Genomic DNA, 19,302 nt, shown 5'->3' on the forward strand with positions numbered 1-19,302 from the left:
ATGATTGCACAGTTTTCAAAAAACAAAACAGGAATCATCATGTGATTGTGGCATGTAATAAGATTGGAAATCAGTGCCGCCCTGTTCATTATGAGAAATACAACAACCAAGAGCCAGGCAATATAGCCTGCACCTAAACTTTCTGTCAAGCTTTGCTAAATGAATAATTTGTGTTCATGAAAATGTGAACGAATCTTGAGCTACATATATTTTGTAAATCACATGTTACAGATAATACGGTGTGTTGTATCAAGCAAGGTGAAATGAATAGAGCTGATGTTTGAGAAGTTTTAAAAACATTTTCTCTGTTTTCTTTTTCATGGTGTTGGTAAAAAATAAAAAAATGTGTTGATGTCACTGTGCTGCAGCTGCTGTTATACTCACATATTGTCCTTTCTGTATTTATTTTTATGACTGTTGCAGATTATGTGCAGTACAGTATTTTCCTGTGTACATGATCAATGCTTCAGTCTTTGAATTTCTTGTATCAGGTCTCAGCCACAGTGATCCACCCTGACAGAGTCACACATACAGTTAACTCATTCACAGAAATAGCAGTTGGTTTGTTGGTTTGATTAAAATACTTAATAGTCTTAAGAGACCTGTTTTCACCAAAAAATGTGAATTTATATATTTTTCACAAATGGTTAATTCTTATCAATGAACAAAGTGATGCTTTAAAATTCATTGCATATGTATTTTGTATTATATTAAACATTCAGATTCCCTGTACATGCCAATGGATGGATTCAAAAAAAAAAAATCCTGAGTAAAAGCTATAAATCTTTCATATGATATTTTTGACATGTGTAAGGCCAAGTTTTCAGAGATTTAGTAATGGCCTGCTATCTACAGCTTTGTCAAGCTTGGCTAAATTATGCGTCTTTTGCTTATTAAAAAATGTTGATGTGATTTTATGCTTGTGCTACAGAATAGTCTCTTTGCTACATAATTACAGTGGTCACACAACCTTTTCTGATGTCTTTCATTTCAGCTTTTTTGTGCTAACCTTAATCAATTGTTGAACCTTATAGTTTGAATGTAACTTGCTTAATGACAATAAACTGTTTTCATGTGACATTTAAATTATGTGTCCATTTCATGTTATTGTCATATGATCTCTCATGGTCAAACAGTCTTATCTTCCCAAAATTTGTATCCAGTGTGTCTTTCCATTACAGAGAATTTTTGTGACACTGTATTAAGTTTCTGTTTGTTGTGATTTGTATATTGTCGGTTAAATGCCTTCAACCAGCTTGACAATCATTTCTTTGCTGGTTGAATTTCCCACCTCGCTGCAGTGATGTACAAGTGTACTCCAGAGTGTGTCAGTACACCAGAACATCACAGTTGTTGTGCTTATAGGTGCAGCAGAGCATGCTCCTGATGCTAATTGTGGTTACAGGTACAACAGATTCAAAACTTTCAACCAAACTGTGCAGAAAAATGGGTTTTTAATATTTTTCTATGTTATTTATTTATCACAATATCCTGTCATTCATATTTTCTGAATCATTAGAAATAACGTAATGTTGCATCATTTTGCTGCAACATTAGCAGCCACATTTGTAATATTAACACTTGTATTAATGAATTATCTGTAGTGAGTGACATATGAGAAAAGATTGTGTGCATATTCTTGTGGATAGATTATGTGGATTAATTATGTTTAACAGATTGTTCTTTTCATCAAAAAAAAAAAAAGGAAACTGAAAGATGCATGAAGGACATAACAAGCTTCACTTTATTCAAAGTAAAAGAATGGAGGATTTCTGGAGAGTTTTTACTCAGTACTATGCATGCTTGGATGTATCCTAAAAAGTTAAGAATGTCAAAAAAACCCATTGAGTTCAGCTGAACATTCATTGAACAGATTTTTAAAGATGTTTTAAGATTCATTATGAAATTATGAAATATTATAATTTCTGAAATTGTTTTACGTTTGGTAGCAAGAAATTTTAAATTCACTTGATCTAAAACTGATAAACACTGAACAAAAGATGTAAAGAGTAACAAAACTGAAAGCTTTGCAACATTAAATGTTGTTTGACTCATTAAACAATGAACAATACTCAATTCAAACCGTCATAAATGCACCAGTTTTCTTTTCATGAATAATAACTGTGTAAAACTGTGTCCCAGTCAAAGGTTAAATCATTCAAGAGTTATCCTTTTTTCATATTTGACTAAGCAGAAAACCATTGAAGGTAGTGATGTGTGTTTGTTCATACACCTGTCCCCTTGGTACTGCTGCAGGAACACACCATTAGCACAAAAGATGTATATAACCTCTGTTGATATTTAATTTATTTAATTTTTTAGTATTTACTTTATTTGAAATGTAATTAGTGGATTCAAATAAAGCATTTAAAATGTAATGTTAATACTACTATTCATAATAATAATATAATAATAATATTAAGAAGAAGAAAAACAAGAGGAAAAAGAAAAAGAGACTAAAAGCCTTTAACTAAATTCAGTTTACACAGTGAGCTCATCCAGCCACAGACTTCAGTCACCAAGTCACTGCCTCTCCACTCAACATTTTAGGCTCTTTAATGCTGACTCCCATCAGATGGTCCAACACCTTGGTAACGTCCAGTACTGCTTCACTGCACTGGTTTGGTGCAGCAGAGGGCGCTGTTTTATGTGCTACCAGTGACTTGTCAGACATAAAATGTCAGACATATGTGTCTGTTGTGTATGTGAACCTTTTCTGATGTCTTTAAAATTACAATTTTCCAGTATTAGGTGATAGATGATCCACTTTTACATAGCTTCATTCCATTCATATTAAACACATTTTTCAGCTGCAAAATCTGTGTGCTAACCTCAATCTGTTGCTGAACCTTATAGTTAGAATGTAAATTGCTTGATTACATTAAATCAAGCTATTGTCATATGATCTCTCATGGTCAAACAGTGTCATCTTCCATGATTTAGGAAGGCATTCAGAAAATGCAAAAACATCATCAAAAAGATATTCAATTAAAGCTCCATTCTCAAAACCTATCAAATCTAAATCTGGAACATAAACTTTTTCAAACAAAATGGCCACATGATACCCCTTTCCCCAGCTGCTTTACCTCTCTTGCCAAATCATTAATAAAAACAGCAAATAATGTTAGTGATAGAACATCACTTTGCTTAACACCAGAGGGCGTAGATAACATTTTCCATTAACACCTATTTGGTAAAGCTTATATTTCAGGAGATCATGATCAACAAAATCAAACGCCTTTTGAAAATCAATAAAACAAGAAAATGTGGGTTTTCTGTATTTTAATCTGTAGATGCTGTATATATATGATCTATACAGGCCCTTCTCCTTTGTATTGAAAATACATTTTGATATTTTTATTGTGGGAATAAACTCACATCTGCGCAGGGTGAAACACGCATAGCAACAAGAGTCTGTGTAGGTGTGACCCTTGTTGCTGTGAGGCCACAATTGTTGTTGTTTCAATGGTCTTTTCATTGATGAGTAGTATTTATAACTTCCAGCTTGAACAACCCAAACTTTAAGTTTACTGTCTTGCTGTAGCAGCTTTAAAAGTATATATCAATGGATTATAGACAGGTACATACACACTCTGCAGACTACTCATATGATTCATGTCATGCAGCAGTAAGCAATTACAGAGCATGACTGTGCATGAAATAAATCCATTCAATGTCAGAACTTGGTGACACATTTGTTCATCTTCCTACAAACAAACAATGTTCTGGGTGCAACATGTAACTGTTTTAAAATCTATTTATGTAACAAAACTGCCAACTTCATGACACAACACAGTAAATAAAAGAGGACTCATTACATTCTTTTTCAAGTGATTTATTTCTCTGATTTACATTGTGAGTGACTGCCTTCTTTTTAGACATCTGAATTTAAATTCTAATGGTCAGAAATGAGTCTGTATCACAATAAAATGGTAAATTATTTATCCATTCTCATATTTGAGTGACCAAAAAACCACTGAACGTTGTGCGGTAGTTGGTTCCCCAAACATGTGAGTTTGCAGGCAACTGGACATATACCTGGTCACCTTGCTGCAGCTGCAGGAACACTGCGTTTCCTCCATTATCAGCTGAGTCAGAGTTTGATGGGTGATCATGGGTCACCACCATCAGCTGGTTGTTCTTGTACAAGTACAGCTTTCCCTCATAATCTCCTCCAGCATGATAGAAGATGGTAAAGTAATAAACACCTGCAACCGGTGCAGTGAAGGTACCTGTGGAAACAAAAACAGGTTTTTGGTTGTGGCCTAACAACAACTTTTTTAGGAGAAAGTTTCAGATGAAATGTGTCTATCGTTCCATTTTTTTCTTGCACCTACTACCTGCCCATCCTGTTCATGAGGGAAGGCATCCTGCTGAAATGCTGATCTTACAAAAATCTTAAATCTTTAAATGAATACATGTGTGTAACAGCAACACAAACAATAAAATTGTCAAATTCATTCTCAAAGTTCATTCAAGATCTTTATTGTTTTTGTAATTAGTATCTTTGTTTTCCCATTTCTGTATGTCTTCTTTTTTCTCCCACTTTCTTTCACTACATTTACTGTTACAAATGTGACCAATGAGTGCAATGAGTCCTCTTGACCAAGTATTTTAATTTTTTGTTTGACTTCAATATTAATGTTTTGTCTGTCTTTGTCCGCTCTGATCAATACTTGTTGTTTAAACATCCATCTTTGACTGTTTTTTTTATAATGACGGTAATGTCGGCATAAGCAATAGCAGTGACTTTGTGTGCATGGCCTACACATGTTCCAGCAAAACGATTGTTTATATATTTAATTAGGGGGCTGATGGCCAAAATATAAAGAGCTTCAATGGGCAGCCCTGCCTCACTCCTCTCTCCACTTCAAAAGACTAAAAACCCATTGACATTTACACGAGCACTTGGTTTAAAATACAGACATCTTACTATGTGAATAAAGCTGTCACGAAAGCTGTATGTTTTCATCACAGCCTAGACATAATCTCTGGAAATGTTGTCAAATGTTTTTTTTGATAAAGACCAATAATATAAAAACCTTTTGATGCTAAAGGTTTTTCTCTTAAAATGCTAAGATTGTCCCACATTACCCATCCTTTAATTACACAAGTTTGCTCTTTATCTATAATTTCCTCTAATGTATCATTAAGTCTAGGCCTTAAACACAGTAATCATCACTGTAAAAATCACAGTAATAATTTCACTACTGTAGAGTATCACAGTAATAAAGCCACTATAGAGTATCACAGTAAACATTAAGCTACTGTAGAAAAATATACTAATATTCATACTACTGTGGAAACCATTATGTTACTGCATCAAAATAACCATTTTAGTAAAATCACAGTAACAATTATGTACTGTAAGAAATCACAGCAGCAAATTGATGTAATTTTTACAGTGAGGTGCAAGGTGCACCTTCATAAAAAGAGTCCCCCATACAGCCACTGTGCAGACCTTCATTATACATGGAAGTGAGCAGGTTTATGATTTAATCGAAATATAACTGATAAAACTCAGTGGGCAGACTGTCTGGACCGGGGTTTTTCCCAGTATTTAACTGTTTGATGGCCTGTACTACCTCGTCTTTTCTTATATCACCACTAAGTGAGGTAAAAGTCGACGTTCTGTATGATGGCCAAAAAAGTGTTCACAGATGCGGTGTCAGTTTCTATTTTCTTCTTTCTTATTTTCTATTTTCTAGTTGCACATAAACCCTTAATAACTTGAAATTGTTTTTGTCCAGATTTAATAGCATGAACAAGGTTTCCCCTTTTTCTACTTTGTTTATATATTATATAATAAGTCATAATTAAAGGTGTTTATTTGTGTTTTTAAGTTTAATATTGTTTCTTAATCTATAGTTGATCTTTGTTTCATCTGCCTCAAACAAATATATCGATTTATTCATGCATCATACTTTTTATTTTAAAATTTATTTTATTCTTTACATTTAAATTTAAAGAAATCTTTCAGTCTGTATTTTAGTATTTCCCATAGTTTAGTATCAGATTTATCTGGAACATTTAATTGAATCACTTTATGTATTTCATGTTTTAAATCGTTATCAAATCCTTATATTTTAAGCTCTGTGTATTAAGTTTCCACAAGCCTCTGTTAGCTGAGGTTCCAGATGACAAAGAAGTTTTAACTAAAAGATGGTGAGAGAAATCATTTAAAATTGTTCCGTAGTGAGTTACTCTGAAATTTGAGGACACAAACATCCGGTCAATATGCTTTTTAGTTTTGAAATCAAACCTAGTAAAATTGATTCCGAAGGGGTTAACAGCTTTATAAACATCAGTTAACTTTGCTTCTTCACAGATTTCATTTAAAAGTTTACCCTCAGGACTCAGTCTAAACACTGTGCTGCCTACTCTGTCATTTTCTTCAGTTACTGTATTAAACTCTCCACATAAAATTCTCTAAGTCTTTTAAATAACTGACATTTCATATGTGCTTCTGGTGTAAACATCAATAACACGATATTTTTTTTTACCTTGATAAAAACAGTCCAACATAAGTAGTCCACCTGGGATAATATCTCTTCCCCTAATTACATTAACTTCATGGTTTTTGAAAAATATATGTAACTATGTATTACTGATGATCCAAATAGAGTGAGACACACAAAGAAGCTTAAGTTGAATACGGCTTCAGCAATAATCTTCAGCATTCATATAGTCATATTTTGTCCAGCAGATGGCAGCAGAAGGCTCTCGACCTGATATTATGATTCAATTAAAATAATCTGTTTGCTGCCACACACTTCTAGTAGGTCATAAGTGATGACTGAGAGGGATTATTTTTGTATGAATCTATAGATTTTTTTTTAGGAAAATCCTGCATAGTATGCCTTTAACCAGTTTATTGTTAAAGACCTGTCTGAGTCTGAGGGTTTCAACCAGTTCAACTGCATGAAAGGTTATTCTAAGGGTCTTGTCAAAAGGAGATAAAGTCTGATGTGAAAGGGAAACTTTGCCGATTTTCAACCAGCTTTGAATCATTACAATGTGGTTAGTATATGCAAATGACAATTTTCAAATGTGTCACTTTCAGAACATTGTTTCTGTAATCCTTTAAGGAGATCTTGTTTCCAGGAAACAGTTAAATTAATAATAATAACCGCACCAAGCAGCACTGATGAGTGTGGTCAGAAGTATGCTCTGTTGCACCTGTGACAGCACCCAACAGTGATGTCATAGTGTACTGATTACACCCTCAAGTACACTTCTAGGTCACAGCAGCAAGAAGAGAAGTTAAACCACTGGAGGTCAGCAGATAATATGCTCTTTAGATAATAAAAACATACAACACTCACCAAAAATACTGATAACACCAACAGTCCACACAGTTACAAATAAAACACATAACAAAAACTGGACTCCTTTTCACCCTTGACTAAGCAGAAAACCGCTGAAGGAGGTCATGTATTGTTGGTGTTTTGCCAAAATATGTGTATTTGCACCCAAGCACACGAACACCTGGTCCCCGACGGGGTCAGCCCTGTTGTGCGATGTACTGTGATCGGAGGTCGTAGCCACAAACTCATTGTTCTTGTATTTATTCATTTTCTTTAACTTTTCTTGGACTACTATCTTGTTTATATGATGCCCAAATACTGAATGTCCAAGAAATAGCAAGCTGTTCCATCCAGGTGGGGTCAGAGTGGGGGGGTGCACTCTTTCTCACCCTTGACTAAGCAGAAAACCACTGAAGGTGGTCATGTGTTGTTGGTGTTTTGCCCAAATATGTGTATTTGCACCCAAGCGCACGGACACCTGGTCCCCTTGCTGCAGCTGCAGGAACACTGCATTGCCTCCATTATCAGCCCCATTGTGTGATGTACGGTGATCATAGGTCATTGCCACAAACTCATTGTTCTTGTAGAGTGAGAGATTTGTTGGGTTTGTTCCTCTGGCATCATAAAAGAAGAAGAAGTAGTAAATGTCTGTAACAGGTGCGGTGAAAATACCTGCGGAAAGAACATTTTATTCAAACAACTGACACAGCTTTGTGGAAGTAATTGTGAATGTTTTTGAAAATGGGTGGATCAAACTGAAAGTGTACACTTCATTGTAACACACTTTTAAGCCTCTGCTGATGACGTATTTGAATCTGTGACTTGTATATGGTTGCCTTGCCAATGCTTTCACTGGTGATTTGATAACTGACTAACAAACAATGAAAGTTCATCTGTCTTGCAAACTACATTTAACGAACATTGGGACCGGACAAAAATACTTCCTTGTTGCTGAAATGGATGAGGTCAATACAATACTAAAGAAATAAACTGACAGCTTTATGAATCGGATAAAGCTTTGTCATGCCAAATGAAAAACAACCAACTGTCTGATCACATCTTTGAGTGTTGCTTATTTTGTGGTCTCTGTTGCTTCAGTGTATTTGCTAACACCCCGTTGGGTTTACAGAAGACATGGTTTTAGATTTTCAAAACAAGGTTTCATAATTGATTCAGGAAATCAGTGGAGTTAAGGCTATAACGGCTATTCAGAGAGTTGCACACAATAGTTCAGATTGCCATATGTGTGTCCACCAAAATCATTGTGATGAATCTTGTGATGAATTAAAAGTCAAATACTTGTTCAGCAAAGGTTAAACACTTTAAATAAATGGCAGCGAAAGTCCACACATCCAAATGATTAACAAAGTGGGATTTTTTTCTCTTGTGTGTTTGTGTATGTGAAATACTTACATAATAGTTACTCACAATAAGTCGTTTATTTCTCAGTGTTATTGCTTCGATTCAAATCTTGCAAAGTGTTATGAAAGTTACTTCATGTTCCTGTTTTGTATCGGGTTGCATCATGTTTGGGTTAAAATAGTGCTCTTTAGAAAGTGAATTGTTCTTGTTTTATTGTTTTGTTTTGTTTTGTTTTGTTTTGTGTCATTGAACTTATCGCAGGCTCAGAATAATTCTACTCTCACAAAGTTTCTCAGCTGTGTGAAAGTGAAAAATGTATTAATTCAACCGCTGGTAAATCTGTACTAAACTTTTATAAATGCATTTGTTGCCACTTTTAGATTATGCTTCCATTCACAACAAAAGATTATACCTCAGTAGCAGTAACTTTTTCACTTTGATTGAAGTGATAATGATTAGTTCTCTTTATTGTAAATGTGATCACATATTAATACAAAAAAAAAGCTCAGGATATTAATTACATCCATTTCAGAACATGCAGGAGGAAAGAACAGCCTTTTGAGTTTGTGTTGAGCTCAACTGAACATAGTAACAAGGACCATTGCAACTTAAATAGCATTTTATATTTTTTGATGGAGAATCATGCCACAGAAATAAATTACTTTGCATTTTGGTTAAACAGCACACAGTGAAAGGAAAACTCAAGCTTTTGTCTTGCAGGTGTCAAGTGGACTCTTCTAAAACAGCAGAGTTTGTGATTTTCATCCATTTAAATTTGACTTCTAGCCACATCCTTTGGAAGGTTCAAGTTTGCATTGTCTTACATCTTATTGTGCTTCACCAGCTTGAAACACATATTGTACATTATGTGGTTGGTGTGTGACGAGTTTAACACAGTCTTTCACATTAATCCATTTTTTTGTCTCCTTCATTTCATGCGATTCCCCATTCATTTTTGTTTCTCATTTTGTATTTGGGAGATATTCAGTCTTTTGATTTTGTAAGTTCTTGGCTCTTTTGGACCTCCTTCCCTCACTTCCTCCAAAACACTGTTAATTTCTCTCATTATTTGATGTCAAACAGGGAGACTCTGTACTCTCCATTTTCACCCATTTTTTGGGGGACACTGATCAATTTTTATTTTTTAATTTAGCCGCCAATCTTAGTTTTATCTCATTCTCAAAAAACAAAATCACACACCTCTAGACTTTAGACTTTTCTGTCTGTACCACTGCCAGCATAGTGAAGCACAGACAAGCTTGTTGGTAATGCACAATGTTGCTGCTTTAAATCAAATTTGGGGGTTTTGATTAACATCTTATGCTGCACCTTAATTCTTTCAATTCATTTTTATCACTACACCCACTTCTCTCCAACATGTTCATCATGTGTTTCTTCTACTGTGTCCTGCAGAACTATGAATACTGTAAGAGTTATATATTTGGCACCCTCTGTATGAGTGTGACTGACGCTCGATTATTCAGAGTGTCTGGCCTGGTTCAGCAGCCTATCTGTGAAACTTCAAACTATAGGATCAAATCTGAATTTGTGCAAAAATTATTGGCCAAGCTGTGTAACACTCCTTACAAGTAGCTCAAAACCAGAACCTGCTCAGACTACCTTGCTAACAGTACCTCTTCTGACTCCTTGCATGTTTTTAAACAGAGAATACCAACTTCTGCCCTCTAATATGTGATTTAGAGTCCCTCAAAACACAACAGGCTGAATAATTTTTTGTTGCTAAACCAAGATCAGTGTTCTGCTAACTGAGATCTGAATCCAGAGAATATGATGTGATATGTATGATTGTCATGGCTGTTTTTTTTTTGTATGTCTATGAAAAATGTCATATGTGTAACTGTATGTTTGATCTGTAGGATGCAAAATGAATTCAAGAGTAAGCTGATAATAAAGTCTTATCATATCATATCAGCAACATCCACCACTGAGTACTGCATGCATGTACTGTAGCTGTTGTTATATTAACAGAATTTGAAGTTCATACACATGTTGTCCTTTCTGTATTTGTTTTAATGACTGTTGCAGATTCTGTGCAGTACATTTGTTGAACTTACAAGGGCCATGATGATGAGTGCTTCGTTCTCACTATTTTCTTGTATAAGGTCTCAGCCACAGTGACTCACACTGACATGTTCACACCTACAGTATGTCACAACAAAAGTTCACTTCTCCATTTACAGAAACAGCAGTTGGTTTGTGTCAAACACATGCACATACACTAAATTACTGGTAATCAGACTGTATATGCAGTATTTTGATTGGCTGTTAAGCTTTGTTTTGGCTGAAGATAATTGGTTGATGTGGCGGAGAGAGCAAGTTTAAAAGGGGAGAAACGTTTTAGAAGTTCTAAAAGGCACTTAAACATCAATCGGTATTGTTCCTCTCCAGACTAACGCAGCAACAGAGAAAGGTAAGAAATCCTCTCTAAAATTCTCATTTTATGTCTAATTTGATTCACTTTTAATCTCAACTTATTCATTTTATTTGGTGTCTCCTCCTTTATTTAAAATATGGAGAAAACCTACAAGTTAGCCCATATAGTATATGTTATGTCCAGATGAAGATCTTTGTGGTAGGTTATTGATAGTAATATATTTATTTGGCAGATGCTTTGTTCAATGTATTGTAGTTCAAATCATACTTCCAGAGGAACAAGAGCTAGATGTCATGATGATGATTTATTTAGCAAACATTTCCATTTTGCAGTTGCTGGGTGTTAATTTTAGACCTTGCATGTACAGCTTTTGACAAATTACTTTTTGGTGTATTTATATCGTTTTTGAACAACAACATTACTCTGCTCAATAACTCAAACTGTCATTCTTTCTCCACTCCAGATAAAATGAACGTCATATTCCTGACTTCCATCATCTTCACTCTTGTCCTTGTTCACGGGGAGCAAGGAGGCAACAGCAAGACCAGCAACTTGGCACCCAATCGCTCAAACCCCTGTCAGGACAAAAGCGAGATGAGAGCATATGATAATTTCATGAAGAAACACATCCTTCAGCGTGACTTTGACTTAAATTCTATGAAGGCATGGAGACGGTGAGTTAAAAGGTTAAATCAATATTTTTTCTTGTGAAAGAGCCAGTAATACTAAAAATGTATGCTGAATTGTAATTTAGTGGAATTTTCTTAATCTTATATTGGTGCAATGTTTAACTTTGGATAGGATCACCCATAATTAGCCTACCTGAGTGATCTGCCAGTTAGACTACAACACAGAAAGATTTAGCTTCAAACTGAAACAGGTATGTGTTGTGTCTCATTGGAAATAAATTAGTCCCCTAAAAGTTGGTCTGCAGCAGATAAATGCAATTTGTAGGTTGCTAAAGTTTGTTCCGTGTTGTACAATCCTTTGTGCATTGATGTAGGACAATTTGATTATACTCAATGACAACTCTGCTATTTTGTCCATAAAAAAAGCCCATCAAAAAAACTGCAGTCGTGCAATTTTTCTACTAAAGCGAGGAATCTCTGTCTGTGTGTCCTCTGCGTATCTCTTGAACCGTTCATTGGATCAACTCCACACTTGGCAGGTGTATAGCTGGGGAAAAAAGGGAGTGTCATGTAGAATTTGGTGCAATTTTGACATATGACACATTTAATATTGATAAGCTTTGAATAAACAAGCAAACAGCGAGTAGCTCAGCTCTGTGTCTGAGTGCAGCGGAGACTGTTTGATATAAACACCATTACATCATAGCGAGGCGGGGCTTCTGGGCTCTGACTCGACAAGCGAAGGTGAGCTCCTCAGGTCTGTCTGAGTGCAGAGGGGCTGTTTGATACAAACACCATCACATCACAGTGCTGAGTGGGACAAAGGCACATGCCCCACTCAATTAAACTACCTGAGAGAGAAGAACGGGCATACTCAGGGGAAAAAACAGAGGCGGAGGTACTAAAACAAGCCAATAGGAGCACGGACAACCAATTGAAGGCCATAAACGGCTTCTACTACTGGTAAAGTTTCTGTCTGGAATAAAATAATTTAATTTATTAAATTTTTATCGTTTTAATTGATACGTTTGTCAGTTGATAAATATATATATATATATGGCTCTCAAGAAATAATAAGCAATCTGCCCATTTTGAACAGGCATGTTTTGAACGGGCACTGCACTAGTTTAGTTAACAGCAGGAACATGTGAGCTTTTTCAATATAAAAACAATTTTTTTGTGGTTAGAGCAAAAGTGCTGCAGCCACTCAGCAAGCCAAAAAAAAAAAAAGTTGAACCTTAACATGATCTCATTACACAGATACTTAAGGAAATTCAAACTCTGCGGCAGAGCTCGAGTGCAGTCCTTCATCAACAAGGCTGATGAAGAAAATGTCCTGCAGATCTGTAGTGACGCTGGCCGGCGCCTGCGAGATAACTTGTGCATCAGCAGGTCAACCATGGTGGTATATCATGTCAAATCTATCAAAAAGAAGTGCAGAATTAGAAATGTAAACAGAAGCAAACATCATGTGATTGTGGCATGTAATAAGATTGGAAATCAGTGCCTCCCTGTTCATTATGAGAGATACAAAAAACAAAAGCCAGGCAATATAGCCTGCACCTAAACTTTCTGTCAAGCTTTGCTAAATGAATAATTTGTGTACATGAAAATGTGAATGAATCTTGAGCTACATATATTTTATAAATCACAAGTTATAGATAATACAGTGTGTTGTATCAAGCAAGGTGAAATGAATAGAGCTGATGTTTTGGAAGTTTTTAAAACATTTTTTCTGTTTTCTTTTTCATGGTGTTGGTAAAAAATAAAACAATGTTTGGCTTTACATTTGTTGTTGTCACTGTACTGCAGCTGCTGTTATACTCACATATTGTCCTTTCTGTATTTGTTGTAATGATTGGATAGATTGCAGATTATGTGCAGTACAGTATTTCCCTGTGTACATGGTTAATGCTTCAGTCTTTGCATTTTTTTGTATTAGGTCTCAGCCACAGTGATCCACCCTGACGGGGTCACACATACAGTTCTCTTCCTCATTTACAGATATAGCAGTTTGTTTGTACATTTACAGGTAATTATCATAGACATACCATATATAGTAAAAGATACATTTGCAGTCATATGATTGGTTGTTAAACTGTTTGTTTTGGGTGAAGATGATGATGGTTGTGATCAAATGTTCACAAGATAAGAGGAGGTTTTAAAAAGGCAGGGCAATTTTTGAAATTCTAGCAGAGACTTAAACCTCACTTGGTATTGATCACCTTTAGACTGAGGCTGACTGATCAGATCAGGTGAGAAAATCTCCCTAACAAAAAATAATTGATTTATGTGTATGTGTGTATATTGATTTATGTTTCAAACACACAAAATATTGTCCACTCTAAATGCAATCATAAATCATGAGAAATCAAAAAAAAAGATTAAAACACTTTATTATGTGTTATTTTTTCTGTCCATTCCAATAGACAGAGAATCTGAAAGCCAGAAACCACCTTTAGTAAAAATGACAATTAAAAGTCTTAAGAGAACTTTTTTCAACAAAAAATGACAGTTTATATATTTTTCATGAATGACAAACTCATATCAATGAATAAAGTGATGCTTCAAAACACATTGCATATATATTTTGTATTATTTCAACAAACATTCGGATCCTATTCCAATGGGACCTTCACTGAATATTATCTGGATTTTTTGTGCAAAAAACCTAAATATTTTTGTCCTATAGTATATTTATTTTTTTATGTAATTCCATTCTATTATGTATATCCTGTGTGTTCCATCATATTCCATTCTTGCTCAATAAATAATCAATGAAGCTCTGCCTTTGTTTATTTATTCCTCCATCTCTTTCTCTCGCTGATGGTACGTCCCTTTGTGGACGTACCATCAACGTGGAAGATGCCACTTGGGAGACTCTGCCGGCTCCAGAGGCTACGTCAACAAACCATGAAGCAAACAGTAGTTGTGAGATTTCACTTCTTATCCTCGTTTTTTACTCAAAATGTCAACTTCTCAAATACATCCGTACATGTCTGAGATGAAATCTGATCAGAAATATGATATGGCAACAAAGGCTATAGAACAGCCGGTTATGGGCATGTGCAACGAGCTGACAAGGCAGAAAAAAACATCTATTTATCAGTATTTACAGCAGGTAGAAGTCTTGGCTAGTTTTGGAACTTTGACCATGTTTAGCATAAACATCTGACATCATAACAGTATATACATAGCATAAAATCACAAAAAACATGATATGTCCCGCTTAAAGTTAGTAAATCACACATACAATATCAATGCATTCTCACCATTCTCACCAAAACTTTTGACTGCATGTGTTGAGTCATTTAATCCACGTATGTATTTAAATGAAAATGAAAGGCATATGACCACTTTATTACACCTGTGTTAACAGATTTATGGCTCATAAGTAATGCCTGGTACAAGCACACACACAGACCTGCATACATCGTTAAAAATGAATGTTTATTCTCATTAGCATTAAAAAAATGTTTGTCAAGCTGTTTTGTTTTAATACATAAATGAAAAGAAATAAAAGATTCAGTTTCATATCTATTATATGGTAATCCCATCCAAAAAACATGACCATGAAAACCTTTCAATGACATTATGTTGGTCTTTAAACATTTAGAAATTGACGTAATGACAAGATTTCCTTGGACTGGGGAATAATAATATAATATCCATTAAACAAGAATACTATGCAACGGTCTATATTATTTTTTTCTTTTATTATTTTTTGGACAACATGAAAGTTGAGATAAACAATAACACAAAGCAAATTGTATACATGTTTACTGTTATATCATTTTCCATTTATAGGAGCTCACCTCAAACTTTAGGTTAATTGTCTTGCTGTAGCAGCTTTAAAAGCAAAATTTACCAACAACATTGTAAACTTTTCAGTGTATTTGTTGTGGCTGTACAGTTGAATGTCAATATCAATAGATTTCAGACAGGTACATACACACTCTGCAGACTACTGATATGATTCATGTCATGCAGCAGTAAGCAATTACAGAGCATGACTGTGCATGAAATAAATCCATCCACAGTGTTCAAATGTCAGAATTTGGTGACACATTTGTTCATCTTCCTTGCAACATACAGTTCATATCTGCTTATAATCTATGCATGTAGCAAAACTGTCAGTTTAATGACTCAACACAGTAAATAAAAGAGGAATCATTACACTCATTTTCAAGTGATTTATTTCTGTGAGTGACTGCCTTCTTTTTAGTAATCTGAATTTAAATTGTAATGGTCAGGAATGTATTATTGATTCAAAGTATTGATTCTGTACCACAATAAAGTGGTAAATTATTTATCCATTCTCACATTTGAGTGACCAGAAAACCACTGAAAGTTGTATGTTGGCCATGTCCCCAAACATGTGTGTTTACAGCCAACTGGACATACACCTGGTCACCTTGCTGCAGCTGCAGGAACACTGCGTTTCCTCCATTGTCGGCTCCGTCAGAGTCTGATGGGTGATCATGGGTCATGATCATCAGCTGGAGGTTTTTGTACAATAACAGCTTTGCCTCATGATGTCCTTCAGCACGAAAGAAGATAGTAAAGTAATAAACACCTGCAACAGGTGCAGTGAAGATACCTGTGGAAACAAAAGCAGGTTGTTGGTTGTGGCCTTGAACGTTTAACAACATTTGGGCTTGATTTTTTTCTTTTTTTGAGAGAGAGAGAGAGAGAGAGAGTTTCAAATGAAATGTATCTATTGTTCCATTATTTTCTTGCACCTGCTACCTGCTCATCCTGTTCATGAGGAAAGGCATCCTGCTGAAATGTTGATCTTACAAATATCTTAAATCTTTAATTTGAATATATGTGTGTATGTATTTATCATATATTACCTGTGGACTGATTGTAGGCTCCACCGATGTTTGTTATCTCTGTTTCGTAGATTAAAGTTGTGTCTGTGTTGAATGGTCCGATGTGTCCACCACCATCTACTACTGCACTGAATATTACCTTGGTTCTCTCTGTATAAAGTAAAGCATCTTAAATCATTATCTTGTCAAGTATTTCCATCCTACTAATATCCTCCATCCTTATTTATTCCATTATAATGAACAAAACAATTCATTCATTCTTAATTTAAGTCTTTAAGTCAATCACAGGAAATGTTTGACTTTACTTTAATTCAGTCTGGTTTCAATAGCCTGCAGTTTTTCCTCCATGGCACTTAACTTTTTCAGAAGATGACACCTGTGAGACGTGCAGGCAGACTGTGTTTGACTATATATGTCTATGTCAGTAGCATCATCCTGGGCCAAAGTCAAGCCACAGAACAGCAACACAAAAAACAACACTGTAAACTTCATCTTCCAAGTTCATTCAAGATCTCTCAGTCTTCTAAACTCTGATTGCTATGATCCCTCTGACTGCTTTTATGTTGTTTAAACACAACCTGTTAATTTTTAACATCCCATTTGACACGTGACTTTATTCTCCTATCATAAATAATCTGTTAACTGTTTCAGTGGAAGAGCAATGAGGAAATAATAGTAACATTTTCTGGACATCAGTGTTATCCTTTGATTGTTCCTGTCTAATGCCTTTTTGTTGTTTTTTAAACATTATGAAATTAACACAATGACAAGATTTCTTTGGGTTGTGGCACAATAAAATGTATATCTATTAAGTACAGTGGACCTGAGGTGTAAAACACAACAACATTACAAGAAACTCAACATTACAGACCAGACAAAACATCTTTGGAAAACACATTTATAAAACTGAAAACATAACATTTTAAGAAATGGAGTTTTAGATAGGATGGTCAGCAATATGGCAGACTCTGTGGAAGAGCACATGTGTAGGTGTTTACCATGATATAGTATCGCTCACCCAACTTGATTTTTTTGGAACTCTGAATTGACTTCAGATTTAGATGTAAAATATGTACCTGATAGGTATTGAACCCGTGAAAGAATCAGTACTTCATTTGTTCATTTTATGCCAGCAGTATGTGGGAGTCATGTAGAATCAGTTGTGGTTGTGTTAACAGTGTGAGGTATGAATCACCAATCTCAGCACATGCTGTAAAACAGCATGACTACACTAAAATTTTAAATTACTAAATCACTTGGAGCTTCAGAATTTGCCTATTTAAAGAGACTTTAACGTCAGTGGTTTTAACTTTAACCCACAAGTAATTAACATTAGTGTTAGCTTGTTGTCCTTTGCTGTAATTAGCAGCTAAATTACTATTGTTTTGTTTTGGGGTTTTTTTTTCAAATCACATTTACAGCACTGACATGCTGTGTTCTACAGGATGGACGTAAGTTGTTTTTTTTTTTGTTTTGTTTTTTACGTCAATAGCTAAATAGTGTCAGTAAAAACAGTAGCTACACTCAGTACAGTGCTGACTAGCTAACCAGCTAACATTACCCCTGAGTTTAAAGCCTTTTCACTAACATTTTCTTGTTCAATATTGCTAATAAAATCAATAATATTGTGTTAATAACTGGGATTCCACATAGTAGGTGAGACATTAGCAGCATGTAAATGTTCCTGGATGAGGAGGAGATGAGGAGCTGAGCAGCTGGCCAAACTGTCTCTCCCAGGCTGACTGACAGCAGAAATTTACTGAACCAAAATAATTTTCATGTTGTCTCCAGGGCAAGAAATCCACAGTGTTTGTATTTATTGATTCATAGATTTTATTTCACTGCCCACTGTAGCAAGCAAGGGGAACAGATCTGTAGTGAAATTTGCAAGCTCATAGCAGGGTGGTCAACTTCTCAACAATTACCTAACAGTTAAAAAATTACCCAACAGTTACCTAACAGTATCCAAGGGTTGTTTCAAATGAGAGAAAGCAAACATGACCTGAGAGGAACTTGTATGTTCAAAAAGCACTTAGTAAGGACAAATACAACAAATCACTGTGTCACAATCAAAGGAGTTAATGTTTGGAACAACTGCGGTGAAGAAATGAAAACATGTGGAACACTATCCAAATTTAAAAGACTTTAAAAATAATATATTTTACAGATATTGTATGGACTTGTAATGTTTTGTTTGTTTCCAACCTGATTGATTTGTTCTTGTTTTGTTTGAATGCTTGGTTTTTGTTTGATTTGACTGAGATGGGTCTCATGGTCACTGGTGGCGGATAGTTGAGTTCATATCAATCATAAAAAATGAATGAACATGGAATGCCTTATTTGAATTGTTTACTGGGATTTTTCTTGCTTATATATATTTTTTTTCTTTGTGTCTTTTAACATGTTTGAAATAAAAATTGGAATGAGATTTTGATGCCACAGGCTTAATCACGTGTATGTGCACATGCACTTATTCACGTGCACATATTTGGGCTCGACTCACCATCTGGGTTTAAACCAGTATACGGTTTACACATGTGCAGGAGCTTAGGTCTAAGATTTAAGTATATAGCCTGACTACACCACCCAATCTTAGACATACACTAACCCAATAAAGAGCACACAGGTTTGTTCATCAATGAAAGTCAAAGTGTTGTTTCCAATATCAAAACTGTAACATTTTTTTGAATGTTTAACAGTTAAAAAGGCAATAACAAAGGTTTACATACACACACACACACACACACACTCACTCACAGCCAAATCTACACATG

The 19,302-nt window shown here is 35.1% G+C and overlaps 1 protein-coding gene and 1 long non-coding RNA gene across 4 annotated transcripts in view; one reads left to right on the top strand and one right to left on the bottom strand.

Moving 5' to 3' along the window:
- Positions 1–3,901: 3,901 nt before the first annotated feature.
- The window catches only part of LOC137174512 (complement C1q tumor necrosis factor-related protein 6-like), a 28,913-nt gene continuing 13,512 nt past the window's right edge, over positions 3,902–19,302 (bottom strand). The window contains exons 1-3 of one of the 3 annotated variants that reach the window (XR_010925378.1): positions 16,834–17,075; positions 16,550–16,678; positions 15,919–16,293 (exon numbers count right to left, since the gene is read on the bottom strand). Coding sequence is in view for 2 of the 3 variants with exons in the window: in XM_067579865.1 (XP_067435966.1) it covers positions 3,952–4,232; positions 16,550–16,678 (410 nt within the window). In the remaining variant the exon portion in view is untranslated. Of the gene's footprint in view, positions 4,233–15,918; positions 16,294–16,549; positions 16,679–16,833; positions 17,076–19,302 lie in introns of those variants that run through there. The other 2 variants (XM_067579865.1, XM_067579864.1) reach the window with 2 other exon arrangements.
- LOC137174516 (uncharacterized) lies at positions 10,883–14,442 on the top strand. The gene is made up of 3 exons (XR_010925379.1): positions 10,883–11,100; positions 11,528–11,738; positions 12,954–14,442. It is a non-coding gene; the product is annotated as an uncharacterized lncRNA (long non-coding RNA).

This window comes from Thunnus thynnus, chromosome 22 (assembly GCF_963924715.1).
Source record: "Thunnus thynnus chromosome 22, fThuThy2.1, whole genome shotgun sequence".
Taxonomy (NCBI): Eukaryota; Metazoa; Chordata; class Actinopteri; order Scombriformes; family Scombridae; genus Thunnus; species Thunnus thynnus.